The following is a 26,538-nucleotide window of genomic DNA, read 5'->3' as shown; positions in this document are numbered from 1 at the left end:
TTGCTGGTTCGATCCCTGGCTCCTCCAGACAGTGTGTGAAATTGTGTGTGAATGGGTGAATGTGAGGCAAACATTGTAAAGCGCTTTAAGTGGTCGTTTGACTAGAAAAAAACAATAGAAACGACGCACTCTGTTCGGCGGCAGTGCATTTTGGTCTTTAGGAAAGCATGTAGGCTATTCACATGCTGGGAGGCAAGCATAATGAACACACATGCACACACTTTAATATGTGTTGTGTTTTCCTGGATTTAAAGGCTGCATTACAGTAAAGGCATGTAATTTTCTGAACTTAATTCGACTGCTCTGGCTGTTCTATTTTTTGCCTCTATCTTTTTGGTTAACATTACCTAAGATTTATTAAAAAATGCCATTGCGTAAAAGTCCCAATAATTATTGCTACAATATAGTTACAAAAATATTGAGGTATTCGCTCAACATTATCATGATATTTGATTTTGTCCAAATCGCCTAGCTCTAGTATTGTCTACAGAAACATACAACTGTGGGCGGCCAAAATCTGATGTACATCTTCTGTCACATGTCACACTAGAGCTTCCATCCAACTATCTTGTAATCCTCAGCATCTCCATAGGCTTCGAGGAGATAAAGTCCATTTCAACACCAACCAATCCATTTTATCACCAGTCTAGCTAATTCTCTCTCTACTCGCTCTCTAAAAAAAATGCACAATCTCGACAGATACTTTTTAAACATGTCCCAAACTACTTTTGGCATGTGTTAGCATATTAAAACATATTTTAGGCTGCGTTACATTTGCTGGGTCTTGAGTAGCTCCACAGACAGCAGAAGCTCCTTCATCTGGCTCTTCAGATCTTCTAGCTGGGTGCTCTGGTCCTCAGGTTCAGGTCGGGCCCTGCTGCCATGGGAAAGGCTGTCCGTGCTGGGGTTTGGGGCTAATGCTGCAGGGCTGGGCTTGATCTCTGTGCTAGCCACGCTGGGCCTGAGGAGTGATGCTGGTTGGGCAATGGTGTTTGTGGAAGGCTGTACTCACATAAACACAGAGACACAAAGACAGATTGGAAGATAAGCAAGAGACTAGGTACAAGAGGAAGAAAAGCAGTGCAGTGCAGTGCAGACTGTAACATACAAACACCACATTTAATTTGCACAAACCAGCACAAAGTTATTAATCATTCCATCTAATAATCCATATGAACTAAAAACTTTGATTTTTTTTTTTTTAAAGACAACTTTTTGTCTTAAGTGTGCAAGACCATTTAACATGTGAAAATGCCAAAAGGCAGGTGCATTTAATCCACACTGAATGCAAAAATACTTTTTGCTTAGCACAAACAGAGCTATGATTTCCAGCCACATCATTTCATGGATCCTGGTGGTATGGCCCCATTTTCCATGCTTATTGGTTGAAAGGGGCATGTCCTAAACACTGCCTGAAGGGGTCAGGGCTTAGCACAAACAGGGCTGTAACTTCGAGGTGTGACCTAGTAGTTTTGCCATAGTTTTTTCCAATGCAGTTGTTTGAATGTTTAGATTGTTAAATAGACCCATAATGCACAATTATTTTAGAAATGTTAGCCTCTTAACATCTTCTTTTTGTTAAGTATGTCCCAATATGCACTGACAAAATCTCCAAACACTTCCAGTTTTCATATCCACTTAAACACTTTGGCCAGTTCCCAGAAAAGTACAACTCATAAAAGTACAAAGCACTTTTATTACAAAGCCAAGGAGAAAGAGAGGAGAAAAGGACAAAGGTCCCAGGCGAGATTCATTATAGAGTATGTGCCATGATAGGAAAATGATAGAGTAGAAGACACAACTGGGGTATAATCATGACAATCTTGTGACCTTGATAAAACTATAGATATTAAGGTCACAAGACCACCCCCCATCAGAAAAAAAAACAAAAACAGATTATAGTCTGATAAATAACTGTATTACTGTTACAGCGACAGCACGTTGTGCTTCCTCTTGTTGAATACAGTAGCTGCAGTTATGCCATCTGAACAAAAAATCATATGGCCTCAAAATCTCCTGCCCTCGGGCCACAGATTCTCTTCCTCTCTCCACTTTCGCCAGTGAAGAAGTTACAAGCCTCACAATCTCATTTTGAAATGAGAAGAGGGCAAGTGAGGTCAGAAAAAGTCCATTTAACTTCAACTCCCGAAGTCTGAGCTCATGGATTAGGACTTTGAAGCCAAGCCAATGTATTTGTGTATGTATAAATCAGTCAAACAATATGGTGGTCTGATGCTCTTGGCCCCCAGCTGAACAATTGGTTATAATAAGTTTTGATTGACCGTGAAGAATCCAGTCTAGTGGCCTCTTCCTTACATCAGCAGGCTTTTCAGCCAATTACAGTAATGCTGAACTGGCAGACTGAACCGCAGGTGGTGGCCTTTCTCTCTCCCTCTCCACATGTCCACTTCCTTCACAGGTGGTTGCACTGTCTAGAAATTAACTGAATTGTGTTTGTCAGGCAAAGTTTTTTTTTTTGTGTGTGTATACTGATAAAAAGCCTTTCAGGTCATGAACTGATATATAGTCTCTGCAAGCTGTTCAATCACCACCATCAGCCCTTGTGATGTAAAAACACCTTTGGTATTTTTCTTCACTATACAGTGAAGGCTGAAAGGGAGCAGCAGAGGAAAGCTCTATCAGCATTCAATCCTGGGCAAATGGGGACACATAGCTCCAACGGAGAGGGCTCACTGCACTAGCCCTGCACATCTGTCATCTTTTCTATGCTTTTAAAAAGGTATATAAATCACATCACATGATGTAGCAAGCAACAACAAAGCATAAACCATGTGACTCTGCTTTTCAAACTGCTCTGAGACGACAACGTATGTATCAGTGCCTTTCAAAGACTACTGGAGCTCAGTTAATGATTTCAAGAAATGTTGTTATTGGGTCTTTCCTTGGAGCAACGTTTATCTCCAGAGTCACATGCAAAGTGGACCAGTAAACATATAAAACATTTCACTATACCATGCTTTTTTCCCCTGCTCAGGAGAAACACTGGAACTCTATACATTTCAAAGTGACATGAGCATGTGTAACAAACATTTTTACATCCCCTGCCTCTGCTATGATGTCTTGCAAAAGTATTCAGACACCTCAACTTTTTGCATATTTTCTGTGTTATACTACAAAGACATTTCAAAATTCATTCATTTGGGATTTTCAGCTGCAGTTCTATATAAAGCACTAGGTTCTATCAAAGTGAAACCAAACAATATTTGGAAATCTATGTGTATAAAACTAAAGTAACAGTATGTATTAAGATGACAAATTTACAGATTTAAAACTACTTTCAGAAGACCATAACATACAGTAACACACATGCTTTGCTCCCGACTCCCATTCCCTCCCAGAGCTTTAATTAGCCCAGCCTGTCCCCATTCCAGCATCACAAAAGGAACAGCCTTCCAGGAATCCCATGGCACATAGAGTAATGATGCTATGTCAGCCTCTGATCTGGACCATGCCCTGTCTGGAAAAATCAACAGCTGCCATCAACCAGGTTTCACACTGGTAATGCTGGGCAAACGAATGAAGAACGAAAAATGGTGGAGAATAAGAATGTCTAAAGCAGGGAATGTGGCCAGTCGGATGTTATGTCATTAGCCTGCAGCTTCCTGTAATCATGAAGTTCAATGGGGAATGCTAGCAATGTGGAAAACCTTTTTTTCAAAAAGAATAGCTTAGTGTTCCAGTTTCACCCAAACTATGTGGTGAAAAATTCACAACATCAAAATTTCTCACTGAGCTTTGCGATGCCCAATATTTTTAGCCTGACAGTTTGCTGCTCACCAAACGGAATAACCCAGATATGCGGAGCCGGTATCTCAAAGAGGCAGCTGCCACTGAGAGTTGTTGAAAGACTGGAGGACAACAGTTGTTAACAAAGCACAAGATAAATAAGACAGACCAAGAATATATCATAGCATGAGCTGGGAATTCCAATACTGCTTCTAAACATGCTCATTTGAATTAAAAATGTAGGTTATTTATAGTGTGTACCAGTGATAGTGGTTTGATATACTGTGATAATCAATTGGTTCTTCTCTGGTAACAGGATGATCAGTGGGAAACTGTATTGAGATAAAACTTCTTTTTGTGTCATTCATGAACTCATATACATTTTATATATGCATATAGATAGATAGATAGATAGATAGATATAGATATATAAAATGACAAATTACAGCAGTCAGATACTGATTCTGGATGTACTTTTATTTTACAAAGTGGTTGTGTAGCATGGAGTCAGTCATGCCTACTGATCAATCATGGGATGAGTCTGAAACTACATATCCATCATCATCCATCTTTTAAAGATTATGTGACAGAATTATTTAAGTCCTGCACAGGTCTGTTTTTTTTTCTAACCCTTATCAGACCCAAATCCACAAAGCCCAACCCCTTACCTGCAATTTCTCTACATCAGTTCTGTTAATGTCTGCAACCCAACCTGGAGCCCTTACCAAATACATCTCCATATTCTGAAAGTTTGATTTTAACTTGACAAAGCAGCGAAGCCACTAATGATGTTATCCTTTATTTACACCAAATTTCTCACTTTGCTTTTGAGGATGTGTTGTCAACAATCTGATATTCACCACTTCATCTGCGCTGATCGATGTGTGGCCTGTGTCAGTCAGGCCACTGAATTCCCTTGTTTTGTTTTTGTTTGTTTGTTTTTTGACCCGAGTGAATGTTAATCAAGGGGGCAAGGTAGCGTAATCCTAATTTTAAAAATCAAAGGCAATTGTATGTTTAACATTGGAATGATGCTTGTCAAGGTGCAAATAAAAAGACAGCAACGCTGGACATTATTTTTGTTTCTTTTACAGTGGTTGTTTTTTCCTTCTTATTTTTATTTCACCCACCAACTGCCCACATCTGGTTAATTCTGACCCATGCCCGTGTAAAATTAAAAGAATTTGTTTTTCACCTATTACACACACTTTTTACAGGCTACCCATTGCCCTATTGCAAGGCTCAATGTTAATTATCAACACTCATTCAATCACACTCACTCTGCAAGGTGACCAGCTCAGTAAACAGTAAACAGTAAGATATCTATATCATCTATATCGTTATCTAATTCCAGTTTCAATATTGATGCACCCCAAACTATGATTACTTGGGTACTGATGTTGCCCTGGGTTACCTTTCTGGTTTCTGCTAGTTTTGGTTTGGGTCCATCCTCTTCATCAAGCTTGAAGGACTTCTCCACGCTCACTTCCTTGCTGGGCTGAAATGGAGAGGATGGTGAATGACATAAGGTCAATCTTGGGATAAAGACATCTAGAACATAAGCTTTGACCTGAAAATTTCCCAGCAAAAAAAAAAAAAAAAAAAATCCTGTTTGCTACGTTTAGATGGACTTTTTTTCTTTGATTTCTGCAATTTCAAATTGTTTGAGCTGTGCTTCCTACCTGCCCAACTTGACTGACAGGAAAAAAGAAAAAGTCTGATAGAGAAAAACCTTGTAATCTTCTGCTGGCATCGAGAGAGATGCCCATGCACATTCAGGTCTGACAGTTCATCCAACACAACTGCAAAGGACAGTGACAGCTGACTGATGCCTTGGCTCAAGTAAACAGAGGGCTTTGCAGGTAATCACCAGGATGAACGCTCTTCTTCTGACTGACCATTCCCACAATACAACTACTCTAAAGGATGGATGGGAAAAAACAAAGGCATGCGGAAACCACAAAGGCCGTTTGACTATGACTTGTCTAGTCAGGATGCGGCTGTCAAGTGCTAACCGTTGATCTATGGTCCAATGACGTGGGCTACTGGCAAAAAAAAAAAAAACGTGAAAAGCTGCCAAGTCCTCACTGAACTTTCTGGCTAGCAGATGCATGCATGTGTGTGGTTGGAGCGAGAGAGAGATGAAATGAGTGAGAAAGTGAGTGAGTGTGAGAAAGTGACAGAGGGTGAATCACAGAGTTAGAGGTGAGTGCTAGAGGTGGTGAGGGAGTAAATCCATGGAGGATGCACATCAGATTGATGAGAGAGAGAGAAGAGATTAAAGAAACGAAGAGAAAACAAAGAGGCTGGAAAGAACGCAACAGAAAAAATGAACTGATGTAAGCTGTAAGATATACATGTTTTTTTTTTTGTTTTTTTTTTTTGCAGAATTTAATTTCTTGACAGCTGAGTGATGCCTGTGCAATCTGAATATCCACTCAGCTGCATCGTGCCGTGCCGCCGACATGTGACACAACCCTTTATGACTTAGTGAAATTCCCAAGGCCTTTAAAAAAAATCATTGTTCAGCCCTTTCCACAGTTTCCAGACCCTAGCAACAACCTTATCTATTGCTATTTTGTGTATGTGTGTGTTTGTGTGTGTCTCTTGAGAAAACTTGGGTTTGCTCACCGAATGTCCTCCACCAAACTGGGCGGGCAGCCTCCTGCCAGGCATCTTTGGTCTGTTTGCGGTGAGGTGAGAGAGCTTCTCCGAGGTAGAGGACAGATCATCAAAACTCATGAGATCTACAGAGAATGAAATAGACAGGCAGAGATATAAAGAGAGAGGCCAAAAAAAGGAAAAGCGAGGAGAAAAGAACAGAGACAGGGACTTTTAAGATTGAAAAATCTTTGTATTTGATGAAAAGAAATACAAAATGCAGTTGCCCCAAAAAAGGACACATGCATAAGATTCAATCCCATGACTAGTTGCTGCTCTTTGACCTCTGACCTCAGACAGAGCTGACTGTCATTGCAGACCCTGTAACATCAACATCAAAAGGTACACATGGATAGACAAAGAAATAAAAACATTCCTTTGTCTCACAAAAGTAAAGAATTTAAGGGAAATCATAGACAGCAAGCAGCAGTGCAATGTGACGATTTATAAAAAAAAATAAAAATATTAAAGGGCAAATGCAAAAATAGCTGCAACCATGTAACCTTGTTGCAATGTAATGTCATCATTTCCACCCACAGGAGGCTATGCCTGGTTATTCTCATCATTTTTGCTTATATTTAATTTATATTGTGAAGCACTGAAGCACTTTGAGCTGCAATTCTTGTATGAAAGATGCTATACAAATAAAGTTTTATTATTATTATCATTATTATTATTATTATTATATGTTTTGTGGAAATGCAGCTATTGACATTTTTACTGTAAAATTCAAAAGGCACTCTAGAGTCTCCATATCATCCACAGAGTAATGGCAAATTTGTTGCTCTGCGTATCCCCTTGGGGAAGATGCAGCTCACCAGAGGAATAAAGAGTGCAGAAGGCAGAGGTCAGCCATTTACAGTGCCACTACATTAGTGTGGGCTTCAGTGAGTTGCTTAATGACACTTAAGAAAGGACTGATGTAATGCCTGTCATGGAGATTCCAGCCTCAGTCCTCCCATCAGACCTGCCTCTTTCATCCATCTGCCTGGACATTTTCAGTCAAGGTCAGGTAGATGAAAAGCCTCAACAGAGAATCCAGTCTCCATCTCACAGATGCCTGGCAGTGACTAAAATTTCAATATTGCCACATTAGCGTACACATGTGCCAAATGGTAGAAGTTGTGAAACAAAGTTGTTTTTACTAATGTTTAGACCGGTCTGGAGCTCACCCTGCTTTCTGTAGCTTACACAGCTGCAGGCTTATAAAGGTGCAATCACCAAAACTGCTGAGACATGATTTAGGAGGACTTTATCACTTCATCAGGGGTTTACACGACCTGTGTTTATACAATGCTTTGGTTATGAGTTGATTCATTGGGTAGAAAACAGTTTTGATAGAGGAACTGACAGTATGTGACTACTAATCAAATATTTTTTGTTGTAAATGTACTGTGAGATGACAGAAGATTTATTTACACTGATAATGTCTAGGGGCAGGGTGTTTAGTCTTGAGTTATGATTAGATATATAAGGAAAAAGACTGGCAATACATCAGAATCATAAAACAACTAGTGAGGAATGTATGTAACTTTCTGAATTACCAAAAATAGGAACACTACTTTGTTACTGGAAACTCTGCACATATTTTCAGCTAATAAAATCTAAAAGGGATAACTGAATGTAAAAAAAAAAAAAAAAAAAGGGAACTGCCACAGGTTTAAGAAATGAGCACATATCCAGTCCACTAATCCACTTCCCTGATCTACCCTGTCTAGAAAATAGCTCTAAGTACATGTATAGTGCTGTTACTTCCAAAACACAGGGATACTTTTACAAAAGGCAGACGCACTGGTTTCCAAACTGAGGCCTGGAGACCCTCACAGGTTCTTGAGATGGCTCCAAGAGGTCCTGAGCAAAACTTTATTAATTAATGTTACTCTTATTTCATTCACTTGGAATTAGCACTGAAACAGTGTGTAAGAAAGACATTTTTGATTCAAGGTTTATTCTCTCACATGTTATTTTCCTGCCTATGATGCAGACAGTACAATGTTCTCAGACAGAAGCCTCAAGGACAAATGTTTTATAGAATGGGAGGGTATGATTTAAAGTATATATATTAGAGGGTCCCTGACATGATTAACTTTGGAAACCCTTGGGCAAGTGTAGCAGAAACATGTGAAACCTTAGAACATCTAGCTTCCACTTTTCCAAGGACCACAAAAAGAAAAAAACAAATGCACATGATATCTTGTGTAAATAAGACAGCTTCAGAGTTGCTGTAAGGTTTGTTTTTTCACTTTGATGGGGCCAGGCTAACGACTCCCAGAGATTTCAGGTCTTTATGCTATGCTAAAATGAAATGCTACCCATAAGAACTGAACCAAGGACGTGTAGAGGTGAAAATGGTATCGAACATCTTGGGCCCTATCTTGCGCCAGACTCCCTAAACCCGCTATTTGCGGATTTAGGATTTAGGAAGAGGCGTTCCCCCGTAAAAGTTGCTATCTTGTGCACCTCCCGCTATCCGCAAAACACCTCCGCTACCCGCTATATTATGCATAGGTGTGTTTTGGGCGTTACGCCAGTTAAACCAATCAGTGTGCCAGGTGCCATTGTCTTTAAGGGCAGGATGCGCTATCCTAAATCCTAAATCCTAAACCCGCGATGGAGAGAGGGAGGTAGATTTTCTCAGGGCTTCTACTGAGGCTAAAGCAAGTTGGCTTTATATACATATTATATATTATATTATAGGCGAGTTAATTCGGGAGGTGGAGCCACATGTGTCCAAGTGGACATGTCACAAGGTTATACTGATTGAGTAAAATCCCCAGGTCACACCACACACACACAAGAGGCAGAGGTGGAACTATGTGTAAACTAATTTATTGACAAGGTAGATTGGGCAAATAAAATATTAAAAATAAAAATATAGCACAGCTGCTGGCTTATGATAAAACAATAAAACGTGCTGGCGTAAGTGTCCAATTAAAACAGTCTTTCCTCTAAACAGTCTATATGAGTAATATACTCAGTCCATTCCGGCGGCGTCCCGGTATCAGTCCGACCGTGTGTGTGGCGAGGCTCCGTCGGGGCGCGCATTGAAGCCGCCTGGGCGCGCTCTCCTAACAGCCCAAACTTTAGGGAAAGCGGATAGCGGGTGGTCAGGACCACCCGCTATGTGCGCAAGATAGCAACTTTAGGGATAGCGCATGAAACACGCCCACGACGCACCTCCAGGCGCAAATGATGCAGTCGGCATAACGGATAGCGGGTAGCGGGTGGCGCAAGATACCGTTTAGGGATAGCGGAAGTTCCTAAATCCGCAATTTGCGGGTAGCGGGTCGTGGCAGCGGATAGCGGGTGGCACAAGATAGGGCCCCTTGTCTCACTCTGGGTAAGATGGAAAAAGGTTACGTTGACTGAAAGACTGGAGTATTCCTCTAAGTATCATAGCCATAACCACTGCACAAAAGAAAAAGGCGAAGAGAAGACAACTTATTTAAACGGTAAATGGATTGCATTGCTATTGCGTTTTTCTAGTCTACTGACCACTCAAAGCGCTTTAAAGTGTTTGCCTCACAGGAACCAATTACACAACGCCTGCTCTACCTTCTGAGACACACTGCCCCGTTGTGTATTTAAGATGTACCACAACACAGCAAAGTAGTCCCACCTCCTCTGCTGTTCCTTTATGCTGTATCTTCATAAGAAACTGGTCTGTGCAAAACAAACAAAAAAATAACATTCCCATTTTCCTTGTGTTTATGCATTACATAAAACAGAAGCTCCATGCATACTGTTATAAACTGTTGTGTAACACCACTTCGCACCTTGGCAGTGGAAAGTCTGCAGTGGTTTAGAACACACAGGTTGTGACTGCATGAAAAATTGAATTTTCATGTTCCACGGAAATGCGTGTCAGTGGGATTTCTGGCAGGAAGTGCAGTGAGGAGTTTTAGCTGCTCTGTGTCACATTTAAATGGCACTGTCACAAACACGGGACTCTCCAGTGAAATACCTTTAGGTCAGTTCCACAAACTCTTTATCTCATAGGTTGTCTTTTCTCTGTGAGCTTTATCTCTCCTTAGCCGTTTCCTTGCATCATCATCCATCACTCCAAACTCTGTTGTCGTCCACCCCATAATATCCCTCTGTAAATTATCAGTCTCTTCCCAATGTTTTTCTATCCTCCTTTTCTTTACAATCTTCACCCTGCCCCTCCCCGTGTCTTTGTTATTTGCACATCTCTCCCACTTTCTTATGGCTCTACTTTTGTTATAGAGGGCACTGTAATGTAAGTTTAAGCTACCCATGTCTCCGTTATCTTATTTGCGCTTTACAGGTTAATTATTTACTGATTTGAATTCTCAAGGACGACCATTAAGTCTAGCAAAATAAAAGGACAAAAATCATGCAAAAAAATAATCCCATTCAAGTTAAGATTTTGTCCAGCAAACACTGCTTTTCATGACAAAAAGGAAAACACATAATCTCCTTTATTTCTCCTCCATCGACTCCCATGCTGTATTGTGTATTTTCTAGTGTAAACGTGCCTGTTGAAGCAGGGCCTGGACTCTTATCTGAGAACCTCTGCAGTTTTATTGTAAATTTCTGCTGTCAAACAAACTGGCACACTGTTTAGATTATCTTCAAAGGTGTCACATCCGGCAGCTTTTGGCGTTGCTTGCCTAATCCATCCGATGGGATTGAAACAGGACTGGGTGGGTATTGACGGGGTAAGTGCACAACTCAGTGTACAGGGCTGAATGCTGGTCACTGGCAGTGGGAGGGGGTACAGAACATGTCCACTAAAAGGATGACCCCAGCGTGGTAATAACCATACGTTTTAGATGATAACTTTTCCGAGGAGCTTACACAACTAAAAATGGTGATGAAGCTTTCAAATTCACAAGCCTGCGGTGGTTGAGCAAATAACATATTGTGCGATTATGAACGATTTCATAATGGTGCACTTTAATCTGTTGTGTGTGCACATGTGTAATTTCATTGCTGGCATTAGGGTAAATTACCATTATATAAGTTGTTTGCCTCAAGGGATGAAGCAGCAGAACAAAGAGTTACGTAGAATAATTGAGTTGACTTGAAATTAATTTAAAAAGGCACAGTAATCAATGTGTGCCGTCCTGTTTGTTAATGCCCACGCTCACCCTGACCACATACTCATCTTTTCATCTTTACTTTTTAAAAGAGTAATTTTATGACCAGTTTGTGCTTCTCTCTGCCTCCTGCTAAATTTAAAAAAAAAAAAAGTGAGCATGATGAGTTGGGGGAAGTTTGGAGTCTGGCCAGTTTGTCAAAAGGAGGAACAGAATGGACTAGGTGGCAACATTTTCCAGCAAATCACTTATCTTAGGATAACTGTCCTTGTGCGCGGCTGTATCTCCAACTGAGCAATGCTCGTTATAGCCAAAGTAAATAAAAACTTGAGGTAAGTGCTTACAACTTGCACAAGCCAAACTAATATTCCGTTTGTCATGAACATTGTTAAGTAGGACTGTATAATTATTTGTGTATTACTGCAAAGTGAAACTTCTCTTTCCACTTCTAACTGTAATTTTATAGTACAATAGTACAATGTTGGTGCACTGACAGAATGCAGAATGTCTTTTGTGGGTTAAAATAGTCATGGTGTTGGTATGAGCTGCCACAGGTTCTGCAAAATTATTTTCTTTCTCAGTTCATCAAGTACAATAACCATGATCAGTAATAATTACCACGATATCTAGTAAAATAATTTGGATTAAAAATTTAGCCATGTTTGCACACCCCTACTTATGAGACGAAGCAACTGCAGATCAGTGGTTTTAAAACAGACCACATACCCATATCCGGGGCCTTCTCCCCCCAGTCCCCAGAAAGCGTTTTGGGTTTGTTGGGTACCGACGGCTCCAGGTCAGACTTTGGTCGGGAGGAAGGCACCTCTCCATTGTGCCTGCAGTTGAAAAGGAAAAATGGGAGTTATCAGGAAATGAGGCAGCTATTGATGCATGCTACTTCAGCAGCTGGTAGTTCCTTGATAAAATGTTATATGTGTTCATACAGAAAAAAACATAATAAACAGCCATGAGTCATTGCTAATTAATAAGAACCTCTCAAAAGCGTATCATTACTATTGACATGTTAGCATATAGATTGCTTCACATTGCTTTACTGGTGGCTGTATCAAGAAATACGCAACAAAGTACACTGGTACCACAGGGCAAGGGAGCACTCCTTCACACTCCTGCTTAAACATCCCTGAACATCAGAGGTGTGCAGATGGAGGGAGACAGGTGGAAGGATTATTTAGCAGTGTATTTAGCAGTGTGTGTGTCAATTGATAAATATACACTATAGGTCACAGGATACCAATGAATGAATGGAGATTTGGACAGATGAATGGATGGATAGATAGATATATGACCAGACAGGTGATTTTAATGTGAAGTGAACGACTGAGCAACAAGCAGAAATGAGGACAGACTTACTTAGTGAGGTTTGACGAGGGAGCGAGAGGCTTGTCCGGCCTCTTTGGCGGGATGCTTCCTGCTCTGCCTTTCCCAGGAGGTGGGACAGGCTTCTTGGGCGGGACCACTGGGGCTGCAGGCTTGGATGGTTTGTGATCTGGCATGGATTTGTCAACTGGAAGAGAGAAGAGGTAAAGAAAGAGAGAGAAAGAGGTAGAGGGAAAGCGAGATGGGGAGGGGTGAGGAGACAGAAAATAGGTACAGAAAAGAAAGAATGAGAGACACAGGCAGTGAGAAAGGAAAGGAAAGAATTAGAGGTGGGGAGAGAGACAAAAATAGAAAGTCAGGCGGAAAATTTTGAGAAAAAAAGAAAAAGTGTCGGAGAGAAGTGAGTGAGACACAAATGTACATATTAGGCAAATCTTGGGAATCCACATCGATGGAATATGTGACACATGGAAAATTGGTAATTTCTGAAATGAACTTGTAAGGATTATGTTGATTTAGAGAGGAGATATATTGGTTCTGAATAAAATACACCAGTGTCATCTGTGGAATTAATACACATGCACAGAACTGCATCTCAAGCACACAGAAGCGAAGTAAACAGGCTGTCTACAGCAAGGTACTGTATATCCCCTTAAACAATGAAAATGACTTTGTTCTGATGGTGGTGGTAAAGAAAGGGTCATAGGGTTGCCAAAATCAATAGGTTTCTTCCTCCAGGTGGTATGGACGTGCACAGCTTTTGAAAAGATCTTTAACGGTATCTGAAATAAGTCATTCACGGCCAGGATCTGTGGTGGTGGATGCAAAGGTGGTCGAGGCAAGTCCATAATATTCCCAACATGGTTGTTTTGGTATATTCACTCCCTTTGTATGTACTGCTTCCTTTCCACTATACCCAAATAAGCCTTGTTAATACAGAGAAAAGGTTGAAAAAGATTGCCACAGATCTCCTGAGACAGGGATGCAAGAACAGACAGAAGGAAGGGAGAAAATGAGAACATGTCCATGACATTTATAAAAGAAAGAAAAAAAAGCAGCACAGAAAACGTGGGAAGAAGGGAAGAGACACGGTAACAAGCATAGAACCAATCGAATGGGTGTAATCAACACAATAACTTGTGAAGACTTTCACACAAAAAACATGTGGCTGGGTGTGAAACAGAAACACAGATATTGAGAAATAAAGAAGTGTGTAGGCATATGCGTCCATGACTTGCAGCACCTCACATTCAGTCTGTATGACTGAGCAGATGGGAAAAGGTCAAACATGAGATGTGCAAGAAACCTAAGGCTAACATCAACACACCACACTCACTAGCAGGGACAATTTTTTCTGCCTTCTTTCAGCAATGAGTGGGGGAAAAAAAGATATGCAAGACAAAAGTGACAGCTCTACTTGAAAAGGGAGTGTCGCTATTCATCACTGGTGACCTGTAAGAGGTTTTGCTGCTCCTGCTGTCCTTTCACCTGAATGTAAATGTCATCCAAGCTGCTGTCAATCTAAGAATCTAGAGGGAGTGAAACACATGGGCCTGCATTACCCAACAACCCTGGGTCAATTATTACTTTGCTATTTTTTTTTCTTTAGTAAAGAAACCAGTTGCAGACTGGGCATAAGAATGTGAGTCTTCTTTCTTAGACTAATTAGAAGTTACATGCTAAGTTGGGCTGAGTTCCATGCTAAAAGACATTTAAGAAGGCAAAACATTGTGTATTTGCTGTAAAAGACACATGCAGTGGGGAAATCCAAAATTTAATTGTGCTGAATGTTCAAACTGGCAGCCTTTTTCAAATTCGGACAAAACAAAGGGTGTAATTTTTGGCCCAAAGAGCATTTTTATATAATTACCTTACAACAGAAATGTGTTTTAAAACACGATTTCAAAGACTGACACTGATTTCCCCAGGCTAAAATCCTTTGGCACAGCGTAAATGGGCTTGAATGAGACAGGACTGATGACTGTTTCCTGCGTAGACTTTCAGAATGCCCTCAGGAGCCAGATCAAGCCAAAGTAAAGCTTTGTAACATCAGTTTTAATGAGGTTGATGTGATCCCTAAGCATAAATTTAGTTTGACACAAACCTGTGAAAACTTTGTGGCGCTATATGGAGCTGTGCAAGTGCAAGTGCATCTATACTTGTGTAAGTCTATTTAATTTATACATGGCATTTGTCATCATTACATTGGCTCTGACCTACTATTGCTATAGTATTATTATTGCTTATTTCTTGTACTTTAGCCATTTGGGAAAACACAATGGTCATGTTTAAGCAACTTAGGGTGGAAAAACCCTCACATTTCACTGCAGAATTGAACTTTTTTTCTCATCAACTATAATGATAACTAGTCATAAGTGTGATAGTAATAACCTGATCAGCTGAATTTATAATAGTGTTTTAAAAAGTTCTACAGTTCTACTGGCAAGCCTACGTTTGGTATTTACTTGGTCACATAAGAGTTGCAATCCACACACATTAATTAGGTCAGAGAGGCTTGCAAGGTGCATCAGATGTGCACAAAATACAGACACACACACCTCCTCATTTCCTGTGAGGGACTCAAGACTCATTAAGGTGCCAGCTTTGCACTGATGGCACTGCTATGCCTGAATGTGATGTGATTACACAACGTAATAAATAAACTGGCCTCTTGTATCAGTGCTTTTGGCAAATCACAGACCAGGCCTGTTTTTTTTTTTTTGTTTTTTTTTTTTTTAAATAGTATGGGGCCCTTTGAAATTATTTTCAAGTTGACCCAAATTCTACCTTTTTACATTTTCCCTTTTTTCCAGATTTGGGCTTATAGCCTGGCTAACACCAGACTCTAGAGACTGTATCTCAGAAGAGGCTCTTTTGATCTTGTCGCCTTATTACGCAGATAATGAGGGGACTGTGCCTGTGACATCCAGCACTAATTGGTTATCGCCAGTTTTAAACTAGCAAATCACAATCACAGCTGATGGCGAGGCAGGTTGTGGGACTATGTGGACTAATTTGACTAGCAGACAAGGGGCGTGATCAACTCAAACCTGAGAGCCAATCCAAAAACAAAACTCAGAATTTGAGCAAAGAGTGCCAAATGAATGGAGTCAGTCCAGACTAGGTAGGGACAGCTCTGTAAGCTTCAGCCAGACTATAGGGAATACATTATGTCAATTCACACAGGCATGCCCCTGAATTACCACAGTATTTTACTGTGTGTAAAATTACCAACATGCATGATACACTGACCTCTACTACATACACTAATACACACTTGTATTTACAAAACAGTCCAAGTGAGGAGCCTGTAGGGTTGCAAGCCTTGGACATGGACACATCAACATGTTTTCTGAAGGAGATGATGATTTGTTGTAAAGCCAAATGCCCTTCGGGGACAATAAAGATGGCCCGTTTCCACCAAAATGTTCCTGGTAGTATTTGAGGGGCAGGAGCTACTACAGGAACGTCCTCTCACTCAGGCCTCTCACCTGCCGTGTCTCCACTGAGAGGGCCAAGTAGGAGGAAGGTTCCTGTAAAGTCACCGGGCAGTTGCGCGACCATGACCGGGGCATCAAAATGCGTGTTGTTAAAAAAGCGTGTTGTTAGCGTTAGCTAACGTCCGCTTCCGGTTGAAATGGGCCTAAGGATGTTTGAATTGGAGAGAGGTTTCCAGTTCTTGTCTCTATAGGGCTACACTGAATGTAGTAATTTAATGTCTGCTGTTTGGCCATACTCCACTTTCTAAAAATATTCTGCTGAATACTATAAACTAAGTGATGATAAATATGATATATTAAAAAAAAAAAAGATTTACTCAGCACTCAAATGACATTATTATAGACAATAATTTACAAAGATAGCAATCTTATGAATTCAAAAATCAATGTACACTTTCCAAAATTTGTTGCTGAGTGATGATACACAAGTGTAATTATGCCTATGCGACACTTAGCTTTTCATATTACCATTAGCAAGCTTAAGTCTTTGAAATGTTTTTTCTTTTCTTTGTTTTCTATGTCCGATGCCTTGATCAAGTGCACCACAAGGACAAGTTACAGAGAAAAAAAAAAAAGAAAGAAAAAAAAAGTGTTTTAGCAAAATATGTTGACTTTCAGTTGGCTGTTTTAACAACAAATTTCTTTAATACACTTGTAATAACCGTACAACTTCATAATCACCTTAATAATCAAATGCTGAATTTCACAACTGAACTGAATTCAAAAAAGCTCTGAAGCTTTAAATTCTTCAGTAGAGTCCTGCGCTTTTCCGTCCCTTATTTTGAACGCCTGTGACCGTCTAGTTATTAGTTTTCAAACACAACAGGATGCAAGTGGAATTGGAGTGCATCTCAAAACTTTTACCACTTTGCCAAGCAGCCAGTGCTGGGAATGAGAAGGTTCAAAAGGTGAACTGAGAGTTCACGCATTATGCCTGCGAACACTGATCAACAAATTTGATAGAGCCTGTGTGTGTGTGTGTGTGTGTGTGTGTGTGTGTGTGTTCGTGTGTCTGTGTGTGTGTGTTCGTGTGTTTGTGTGTGTGGAGTGAGGTAAGTTAAAACTCCATTAAATATTTCTCCCGACTGACCCCTGCTAAATCGCCTACCTTGCTCTGACTTGGATTTGGCTGAACACGTTTGACATTAATTGCTTGAATCAAGAAGAAATAGTAGCCTGTGTTTGATTGTGACATTCATTTAGTTTGTGACATACAGGACATAGGTCTTACAAGGTCTCTTGTATCAAATTAAAGCCTTCCTTGCACAGCTGTGCAAAAATTTATACTTGGTACTCATCACGTCTTTGGATTGCACTGAATTTCCTCTGTTAAGAGCAGCAAGTAGTGCACAACAGCACAACATTGTTCAACACCCCAACATTCACATTAAAGGGTTTCTGGATGGTCCTACCTCTGTCCTCAGGCCTGGGCGGCTGAGGTTTCTTGTCAGCACTGGGAAATTCTGGCTTCGGAGCTAAAAAACGAAACATTGTGCACAGTAAGTCCGAGGTTTGCTGCTCTGTTTGTCCTCAATGCACTTTCACGTTCACACAGACGCTCTTGCTTCTCACATTTATCAACCTCTATTATTGTGCTGTGAGATGGACAGACACATACATTGAGACAGACTCACACTGGCACAAAAACACAAATGAGGACAAGTGCATTCTGCAGATAGACCTACAATCTCTGCCTCACATACACCCACGCTTTTATTTCAAAGTCTCTCAACACACAGGCAGGAAGACACACACACACACACACACACACACACACACACACACACACACACTAACCTCTCACAGATATACACACACTCTTACATGCACACTTCCTGTGCAGACATGAAAAACTGGTGCTAAATCTTTGCTAAATTTTGCAAACTGTACATGTGACTCATTTTAAGCTCCACGGCTTTTAGTCATCAACAGCAAACACTGGAGCAGCATCAAAAGAAACAATGCTGCTTTTGAGTTACAGGTCTGGTGAATTTAAAATGACGTGGAAAGCATTTTATCTGAAACAACTACAACTTTAGTCTTTAAGCCAGCTGAAAAAACATTCTACAGAAACCCTGATACCTAAACCCTACGTAGTGGAACCCAAAGTCAATTTAGGGTCAAGTCCTCATTTGAACTGTACTCAAGACAGTTTCACTTTGATTCTGTTCCTTTATCTGGTATCTATGACACTGCCAGAATCAAGATATGTACAAGGTACTTTGTTGCCCGGGAAGATACATGTGAGGCAGCGTTTCCTAACCCTCATCCAAACAACCACAGCCTGAGAGGTAGCACTCACTGCCTTCCAGTCAACAGTGGCGACAAAACATGCAGGAAGCAGCAGTATCCAGGCTTCTTTCCACCCCCTTGTCCTCTTCTGATGACCATGCATAATTTAACTTCAATGTTGTTTATAGAAACGTGTCCACATTTGCGCTGTCGCAGTGTGACACTTGTTCAAATGTAGATCACGGCAATAAATGTAATTAATGGTAGTACAGCGGTATGTAATAGCAGGATGCCAAGACTGCTGTTGTACTGAATATCAGCACTCATTGAATGCCTCTTTTCAAATCAAACCACTCGACCAGAACCCACTGTTGTGTAATTCTGATTAATACCCGTTTTAGCAGTCTATGTGGCTCTGTATGGGGCCATATCTTGTGCCAGTGCAAATAAAGATAAGGCCAACAAGCAACAGAGAACCAAGAAACTTGTTATCATAATTATTGTATGAAAGTATTCTCTCCAGTGGAATTCATTAATTTCAAATGAGAAAATCTGTGCACGTAGCATTGCATGTATTCTGCTTATGTATAACTTATATGCATTCTTTGTTTGACTTGTTTGTTTTCAGTAAAAATATCTCATCGGTTACTAAAAGCTTCATATATAATAAATGAGTAAGTCTGGAGGGAATTTGGCAGGGGACATACACACACATACACTCCCACACAGGTATACCGATATCTATCTCACTTCTAACACACATACAAACACAAATGTTATGCAATGCCAATATTTTTCCTTTCTCTCTGATATTTTTGACATGAAAATATTTCATCAGTGAGCCAAGGCTGCATCAGTTTCACGTGCATTGCAACCACAGGATGCTTGGGTATGGATCAGAATGTGCTCTCTAAGTTTGAGATACTACTAGTGCCCTTTCAACATAACATAACTTCATTCAAGATTACATGTGATTAATGCTCGGTGAACCTCATGAACACTCTGCTGTGGAGCTCAGCGCCTGGGTCTTTAATTATGAGACCCACGGACACTTTTCTCACACTTTCCTCTGAGATGACTGCATTTAACAAGCTGGACTGGAGATGGTGAGATGTGCTGGGTGTGGGGGTGGTGTTACGAAAGGTCCTTACCTATGCTTTTTGATGGTGGTGGCGGTTTCTTCGGTCTCTGAGAGGGAGAGAGAGACAGATAAACTAGGTCAGGCTGATATTAAAGTGGATGATAATATACATGCTGACATTCATTACGTCAAATGACAAAACACCACCATAGAGACAAGGGGAAGGAAGGCAAATCAGGTTTTAACAACCCATGGGGAATCTAATAAAACCTGTGATATCATGCTAGAATTCATAAATCTGTTCTTGTGGTAAGGGAAAATAAGATGAGTATGAAACACTGTGTTACCCTATAACAAAAATCCAAACAGTAGTACAGTGGGTTCTAGCTAATTAAGCAACCAAGACCTTTCCAATCCTCCTTATCCATCCTTCCACATTAGAAAATAAGGTTTCATATTGCATCTTTTTTTTTCCTTTCCACCCCCTGATTGCTTAACACCTCTGTAAACCCTGTGCAGTTAACAAGCACGCTTGCAATTTCTAGGTGCTCTGACAGACAGCTAGTGAGTCATGCTATACTCATATGCAGGACTCAATCAACATCACACCGATTTTAAAAACTCCCACCTGTTGAAACTATGACTGACCTCAACGCCTTTTATGGTATTTAAATAAGGGTTTTTGTTCACTGTGCTCCAAAGTGAACCCGTGTTGCCTGGTTACTACCGAACATGTGATGTAGCCAGTTCCCCTTAAAAGAAAACATGGGGTCTGATTCAAGCTGTATTCTAGGAACTGTTGTGCCTGTCCCAACTCTATGATGCACTGGTATACAGACTCAGTTATTGTTAAAATCTGGCTTACGACATTGTAAGAACAGCAAATAATAGAGATGATGCAAGGTACTGACTTGATTTTGTCTTTGGGCAGAAAGCAGGGGTTTTCTGCGACTTGGAATGTGCGTTCAGCAAGTTAAAGTTCATCAAAACACTCATGGTTTATATTTTTATTTATTTATTTTCTCTAGGTGAACCTTGTCAGGTGACCGACAGTGCTAATATTGTAGTGGTCCCAAAAGTACATTAGCTTTATGTGGCAAAGCTTGTATACCATGTGGCTTTTAGCACTTTTCCTTCTCCCTCTGGACTAGTGTGCCGAGCAGTTTCTGAGAATGCTGCCTTTTTCTTTTTTTTTTTTGCATCTCTTGACTGAGATATCATCATCGTCATCATCACTGTGGTCTCTTCCCATGGCGCCTGGAGTCAGAGACCCTGCAGCTTGAATAATCAGCAATGATGGGGTAAAAGCCATTAAATAAGCAAGCCATTAACAATCCAATCAATATTATGTAAACACAGCGTCGGATCAGCTTGGTTAGTCTCGCTTGATGCACTCTCATGCTCACTGGAATTACACCTTGGTGGCTGCATGGAGAGTTGAATATCATTCTGCCACAGGAGCAATTTTCTTATTTGCATATGCACACATTCCCACCTGCATAAAAATATGCTTCCAATTATTTCTTATCAGGAGTGAAGAAACATATGTAGAAAGCCCTCTCTCATTCTCAGTTCAGTGATAAGTACTGCTACATGAATGGATTTTGATAACCATTAAAGAACACGTCAAATAACTGAGTGCATGTAGTGAACACAGCGATGTCTTATCAATTTGAATGTGCAATTAGAAATAAAGGGTGCTCTGCGTATCTACCAAAGCAAAATGGCATAACTGCCTAGGACATAGGGGGGAAACACACACCACACATAGGAACTGCACAGTGTGTTGTTTTGGTGGCTAAAAGAGATTTGTCTAATGCTAATTATTAGCGTTCTATATTGTTCAGATTTCACACACAAGCAAAAAGTATTTTTTTTAAATGCAACATAATAATTATTTGATGTACAGTAAATAAGAATAATTATTGTTATGGACTGAAACAATGCATTTTATCGTGGTTACATTTTTTGGCCATATCACACAGCCCTACTTGGACATCCTTCAGGAAAAGACAGTGGCAGGGACAAATTAGGAAATGGGAATTTGAGTGTGTGTGTGTGTGTGTGTGTGTGTGTGTGTGTGTGTGTGTGTGTGTGTACATGTGAGAGGGAAGAGAGTGAATTATTGATGGCTGCAGCACTCTGAGAATTTCTGCTCTCTCCTGCCTCCTCGCCTCTTAAATGCTTCTGTGTCGGAGCATTTGACCAGTGATTATCAACTTGTCTGTCACATGAGCCTGAGTTCATCCTGTTCTTGGAGGCCAAAAAGACACACAATGGGCACTTGTTGGCCGGCTTAATGAAGTCAGCCAGCAGTTCTCAGCAGTTCACACCCAGGCTCAGGCTGCACAGGGGGCTTTGGGCTTTCACATCGCTTACACTTTATAGGATGATAGGATTTGACAACAAGAGGCATCTCCTAAGCCAGTGGCTTTCCAACTTTTTTTCAATAAATTTAGCGCCTCTGAAATATTTTTTCAGCCAAGTACCCCATCACCAGTGCAAAAAAACAAAACAAAAAAGGTAGAAAATAAAACCTTATATAAAGAGGTACAAGACAGCTCCATACGTATCTGAAACAAAAATCTGATACTGACCATATTTTGTCCTAAGCAGTGCATAAAATCAACATTTGAAGAACAAGACAGTATGTTTGCCTTTCCTGCTGATCCATGTTTTACTGCAGGTGAGAATAAGGCTGACGTGTTCCATGACAATTTCAGTTTCCCTTCAGAGAGGGAAAAGTGGTTATGTAAGTTGATGATGGAAGCTTGCATTAGAGGTTAAAAGCGATATTTTTATTTAAGCAGAAATATTCTGCATGTGTGTTTGTGTGTCTATATATATTAGAATTGGGCAACGCATCACATTTTTCCTACGCTAAACAGTCACTCCATTATTCGGTGAGAGCTGCTATATTGAGGAAGGTGGTTTGTTTTCAATGCATCACAGCCTGTTGTAGATAATGAATTGTTTAATGGTCCCCACCTGCAGTGACAGCAGCTGTGTGTCTGCAGGAAACGGATGGCAAACATGACAATGCACTAGCACTGCAAATACCAGAATTTGCACTGCAGTCATGTTAACCGTTTGAGTGTTATGCAGTTTTGCAAATCTTCAATAACTAATTAACTACAGACACCAAATTGTACAAATTTTACCAGCTGGAAGGGCAGTAGGCTCACACACATTAACCATCTACACATTAACCATTTTTTTCTTATGGTTGTGGTGCACATAAGTGTGTAGTGGGCCTCAACAGTTTAATCCTAGTGTATATCCATACTGACTGAACACAGAGGTCAAATGCCAATTCTCCATACACATTTGCTGGCTTGGCTCAACTCGGTTTGACTCAGCACGTGAGCGCAGCACCGCTGGGATTTTCCTTATGTTTCAGGGCTGCTGGCCTGAGGGTATGTGTTTTGAAAAAAAAAAAACTTTTTACTGGTTAGATTATTAACTTTCATGAGCATTGCTACAGGGACTTCCTGGCTCTAAGCAGTTCAATATCTCTCTGACCGGTGAATAATGACAAAGCCCTCTGTTGTTGCTGCAGCCTGCTTAAGTGCAGATCCAACACGCTTTGGCACTACTCTGGAGATGGTCCATCTCAGGGACAGCTCAGCACAACTCGGCACACTTAAACTCTAAACTGCAAACCAGCAAGGTACAGTTCGACTCAGAACGGCTAAAAGTGCCGATGGGAAAGTCTCTGAGAGCATCAGTGAGAGCAAATTAAATGAAGTAAATATCTCTTAATAATTACTGCCATGGTGGCCTACAACAAAACACTGTAGGCAATAGTTACTAAACCAAGTTAAAGGCTCAAATGCACAGACAATAGAAATCTGCATTGTCTCCCAGCTACTGTGATCCTCTCCTCCCTTCTCTGCTGTGACAGCTCATAGGTGTTAATGCTCTGTGGCAAACATGATGTATGCTGAGACTGAGGGTCACCAATTAACATGTGCAAAACCAATGACAACCCCTAATTGGCCAAGAAAACTGTCTTGCACCAATGACAGGTCTTAATGCTTCAGATTAAGACCTGTTTCAGATTAAGACCTGAATTTCAGAGTTCATTATGATCTGAACAAGACCAGTGTGTGGAACCTGTGTCCGGCGGGACGGTAAGACTCTGAGTGAAGGACTCAAGAGCAAATAGTGTGCGCGCATGGGGTGTATTATTAAGGGCGTCGTCCTATACACTCATTACGAAACAGACCCGACCAAGCAAATTCAAGATGGTTCAGAGCCAGGGACAAGAGATCCTAGCTGAAATCTCTGACGGAGCCGGTTTTGAAATTAAACTCAAATTTTGTCTAAGTTCACTTTTTGGTGGCAAGGAGTCACAGGCGTGATATAGGCCATCACGCCCCGGGCCCTTGGCCGTATAGCTCAGGCAATGTACTGAGCCTGTTGTTATTTTATGTTACTGTATTTTATTATCACTATGATTCTCAATTTATATTTCCCTTTTTTATTGACTGTTTTTATTGTTTTAAATTGTGTCTTGTTGCTTTTAATGTCTCTGTAAAGCACTTTGAATTACCTTGTGTTGAATTGTACTATACAAATAAACTTGCCTTGCCTTACCTAATGCTGACTTTGAATACTGAAAACATTATAGTACCCAATAACAGCTTTAATGAATCTCGGCCTAATTCTGCAAATCCCAAACTTTAAAGGCTCTGAAATTATGAGATTCATATCCAGACATGTGTAGGAACCCTTTGTCTAAGTGCTTTTAAAGCATCAATACATACTAGAACAAAGCATTGGAGTAGACATATTCTTGGATTGGTTTTCTTATATCAGCGGTGCTGAAGACCTACCTCCTCTGGCTCCTGCTTAGGCGATAATTTCACAGACCCTCTCGACGTGGGAGCCTGTAACATGAAAGGGTAGATAATACAGTCAGAGAGTAATATTTTGGAAAAATACCTCGCATTCCCCTTTTCCATTAATGAAAGACCTCAAAAGGCTTTCATGCCCCTCACATGGGCATGGATAGAATTAAGAAGTTGGGAAGCAATCAGGCTCAGTCTTCACAGCGATCACACTTGCTCCCGGAGCCCTTACACTGTCAGCTCGTAACATTGTTTACGTGACCCATTTTAAAAGCTGGTGCAGTGATGATCAAAGACACCCAGAACAGACAACTAACTGATAAGCTCTTTAACCCAAAAGGCACCCAGCTGATCACCAGGAGGCCTTAATGCCCACATGTAGAGGCTTTGTAATAAATAAAACAGCATTGCTACATTCATGATATGGAAATTTGGGACCATGTTTGAGAAACCATTTGTAATAACTGGGTGACCTCCTCAAAGGTGTACCATATCTCAGGAACATATGGACAGTGTAAAGAATGAACAAAAACACAGAGTAATATATGTATATTTAAAAAAAAAAAAAAAAAAAAAAAAAAAAAAACACACACATCAAAGACCAAGTCAGTGCAAGAAAATTGCTACATTCATTCATACCACAGCCAGCACAATGCGTTCAAGGAATTGATTCATGTTTAGTTAAAAAGACAAGAAGAGCAACCATCTCCAGGTTCCCTTTAGAGACATTTTCCACTAATTTCAGGTCGCTGTATGCATGTCTACCAGGTTTGAAGAAAACAAAAAGAAGGAAATCTTTTGAAACACACACACACACTCATATGCTCACTCTCACCTCCCCTTGACTCATCTCCCCACCTCTACTGCCCCTCCCTCGTACATACTGGCTAAACCTGAGCTTTCATAACTCGGAAGCCATTTACAGTCCACTACATGGTTTTTCATCCATACAGGTAAGAAATGAAGGTCAGTTATTCTTAAAATAGAAAAATGCAAGCTGATTGACAATCTGTGGCTACACCCTCTGGCTTCAGGGTCTGCTTGACATTTATTTTAAAAAAGCAATTAGCTGAACAGAACTGCTGGTAATACTGTTGAATTTTTTAGATAACATACTCAAAAATGTGTCCTCACATGCTTAATTCAAATAACACCGATTTGGAAATCCTGTCTGCTGCAGCTTTAACTTTTTGAGCTGATTCAAAGATTTTGGTCAGGAATAAATCTATCCACTGTTGCCACTATGACTATGCACTGGGCCATTAATGAAGATAATTCTTCACCAGAACAAATATCAACATGTGAAATCATTATTTCACTGATTGAAGTCAGACATCTCAAAGGAGCTCAACAGCTATTTCAAGCAAGAATGACTGTGGCTCCTTACATAAATGCGCAGTTATATGGGTAACATTTTTTTCCATAATTTCCAAATCTTCTGTGCTATTCCAAACTTTTCAGTACATAGCACTGATCAACTTTACTGACACTTTGTGGACTTGCAGGCACCAACAGCTACGACTAACATAGTACATGCAAATATAAATATGCATTAGCAAAAAGCAAGGAGTGCAAATTTTCTTAATTTCTCTGATCTCACCTCTTTTTCTCCTTCAGCGATGATGGTTACAAAGTTGTCGGGGAAGACACCCTCTTTTCCACCAACCTCCCCTCGCCACCAGCCAGGCTCACCTGTGTCCTGTTGCATACCCAACAGGAAAGGGTGTGAGCAGTGATAGTGTTTTACAGTCAATTTACGGCCTTTGCTTCCCTGATACTTCAACCTTAATGTTGTGTTTATTTTTATAAGTAAAACTATTATCATATTTTATAGCATATGAAGACAATAAAAGGAATAGAATTTAAACATCACATCAATAACTACTGATTTACATCAATTTAGATGCAAAGCCCCTTTTCTGGGAGATCACTCTGATGTATGAGGAACTAATAAAGAGAAAACACTGATGCAGAAAGGGTGGCAACAAAGCAATATAAAAATGAGCTGGATGGAATAGACCTGTTCCCATTTCTAAATTGGAAACTGTAAACAAAACTAAACA

At 40.4% G+C, this 26,538-nt stretch overlaps 1 protein-coding gene across 1 annotated transcript in view; it reads right to left on the bottom strand.

The window, feature by feature from the left end:
• The window catches only part of cd2ap (CD2-associated protein), a 69,128-nt gene that overhangs the window by 4,798 nt on the left and 37,792 nt on the right, over positions 1-26,538 (bottom strand). Inside the window, exons 9-17 of the mRNA XM_030047112.1 lie at positions 26,076-26,174; positions 24,461-24,514; positions 19,693-19,729; positions 17,722-17,784; positions 12,843-12,996; positions 12,198-12,307; positions 6,379-6,494; positions 5,162-5,245; positions 773-1,002 (exon numbers count right to left, since the gene is read on the bottom strand). Of these exons, the coding sequence (XP_029902972.1) occupies positions 773-1,002; positions 5,162-5,245; positions 6,379-6,494; positions 12,198-12,307; positions 12,843-12,996; positions 17,722-17,784; positions 19,693-19,729; positions 24,461-24,514; positions 26,076-26,174 (947 nt within the window). The remainder of the gene's footprint in view (positions 1-772; positions 1,003-5,161; positions 5,246-6,378; positions 6,495-12,197; positions 12,308-12,842; positions 12,997-17,721; positions 17,785-19,692; positions 19,730-24,460; positions 24,515-26,075; positions 26,175-26,538) is intronic.

This window comes from Myripristis murdjan, chromosome 24 (genome assembly GCF_902150065.1).
Source record: "Myripristis murdjan chromosome 24, fMyrMur1.1, whole genome shotgun sequence".
Classification (NCBI taxonomy): Eukaryota; Metazoa; Chordata; class Actinopteri; order Holocentriformes; family Holocentridae; genus Myripristis; species Myripristis murdjan.
Note: the sequence above shows the minus strand (reverse complement) of the source record. Positions and strands in the feature narration are given on the sequence as shown.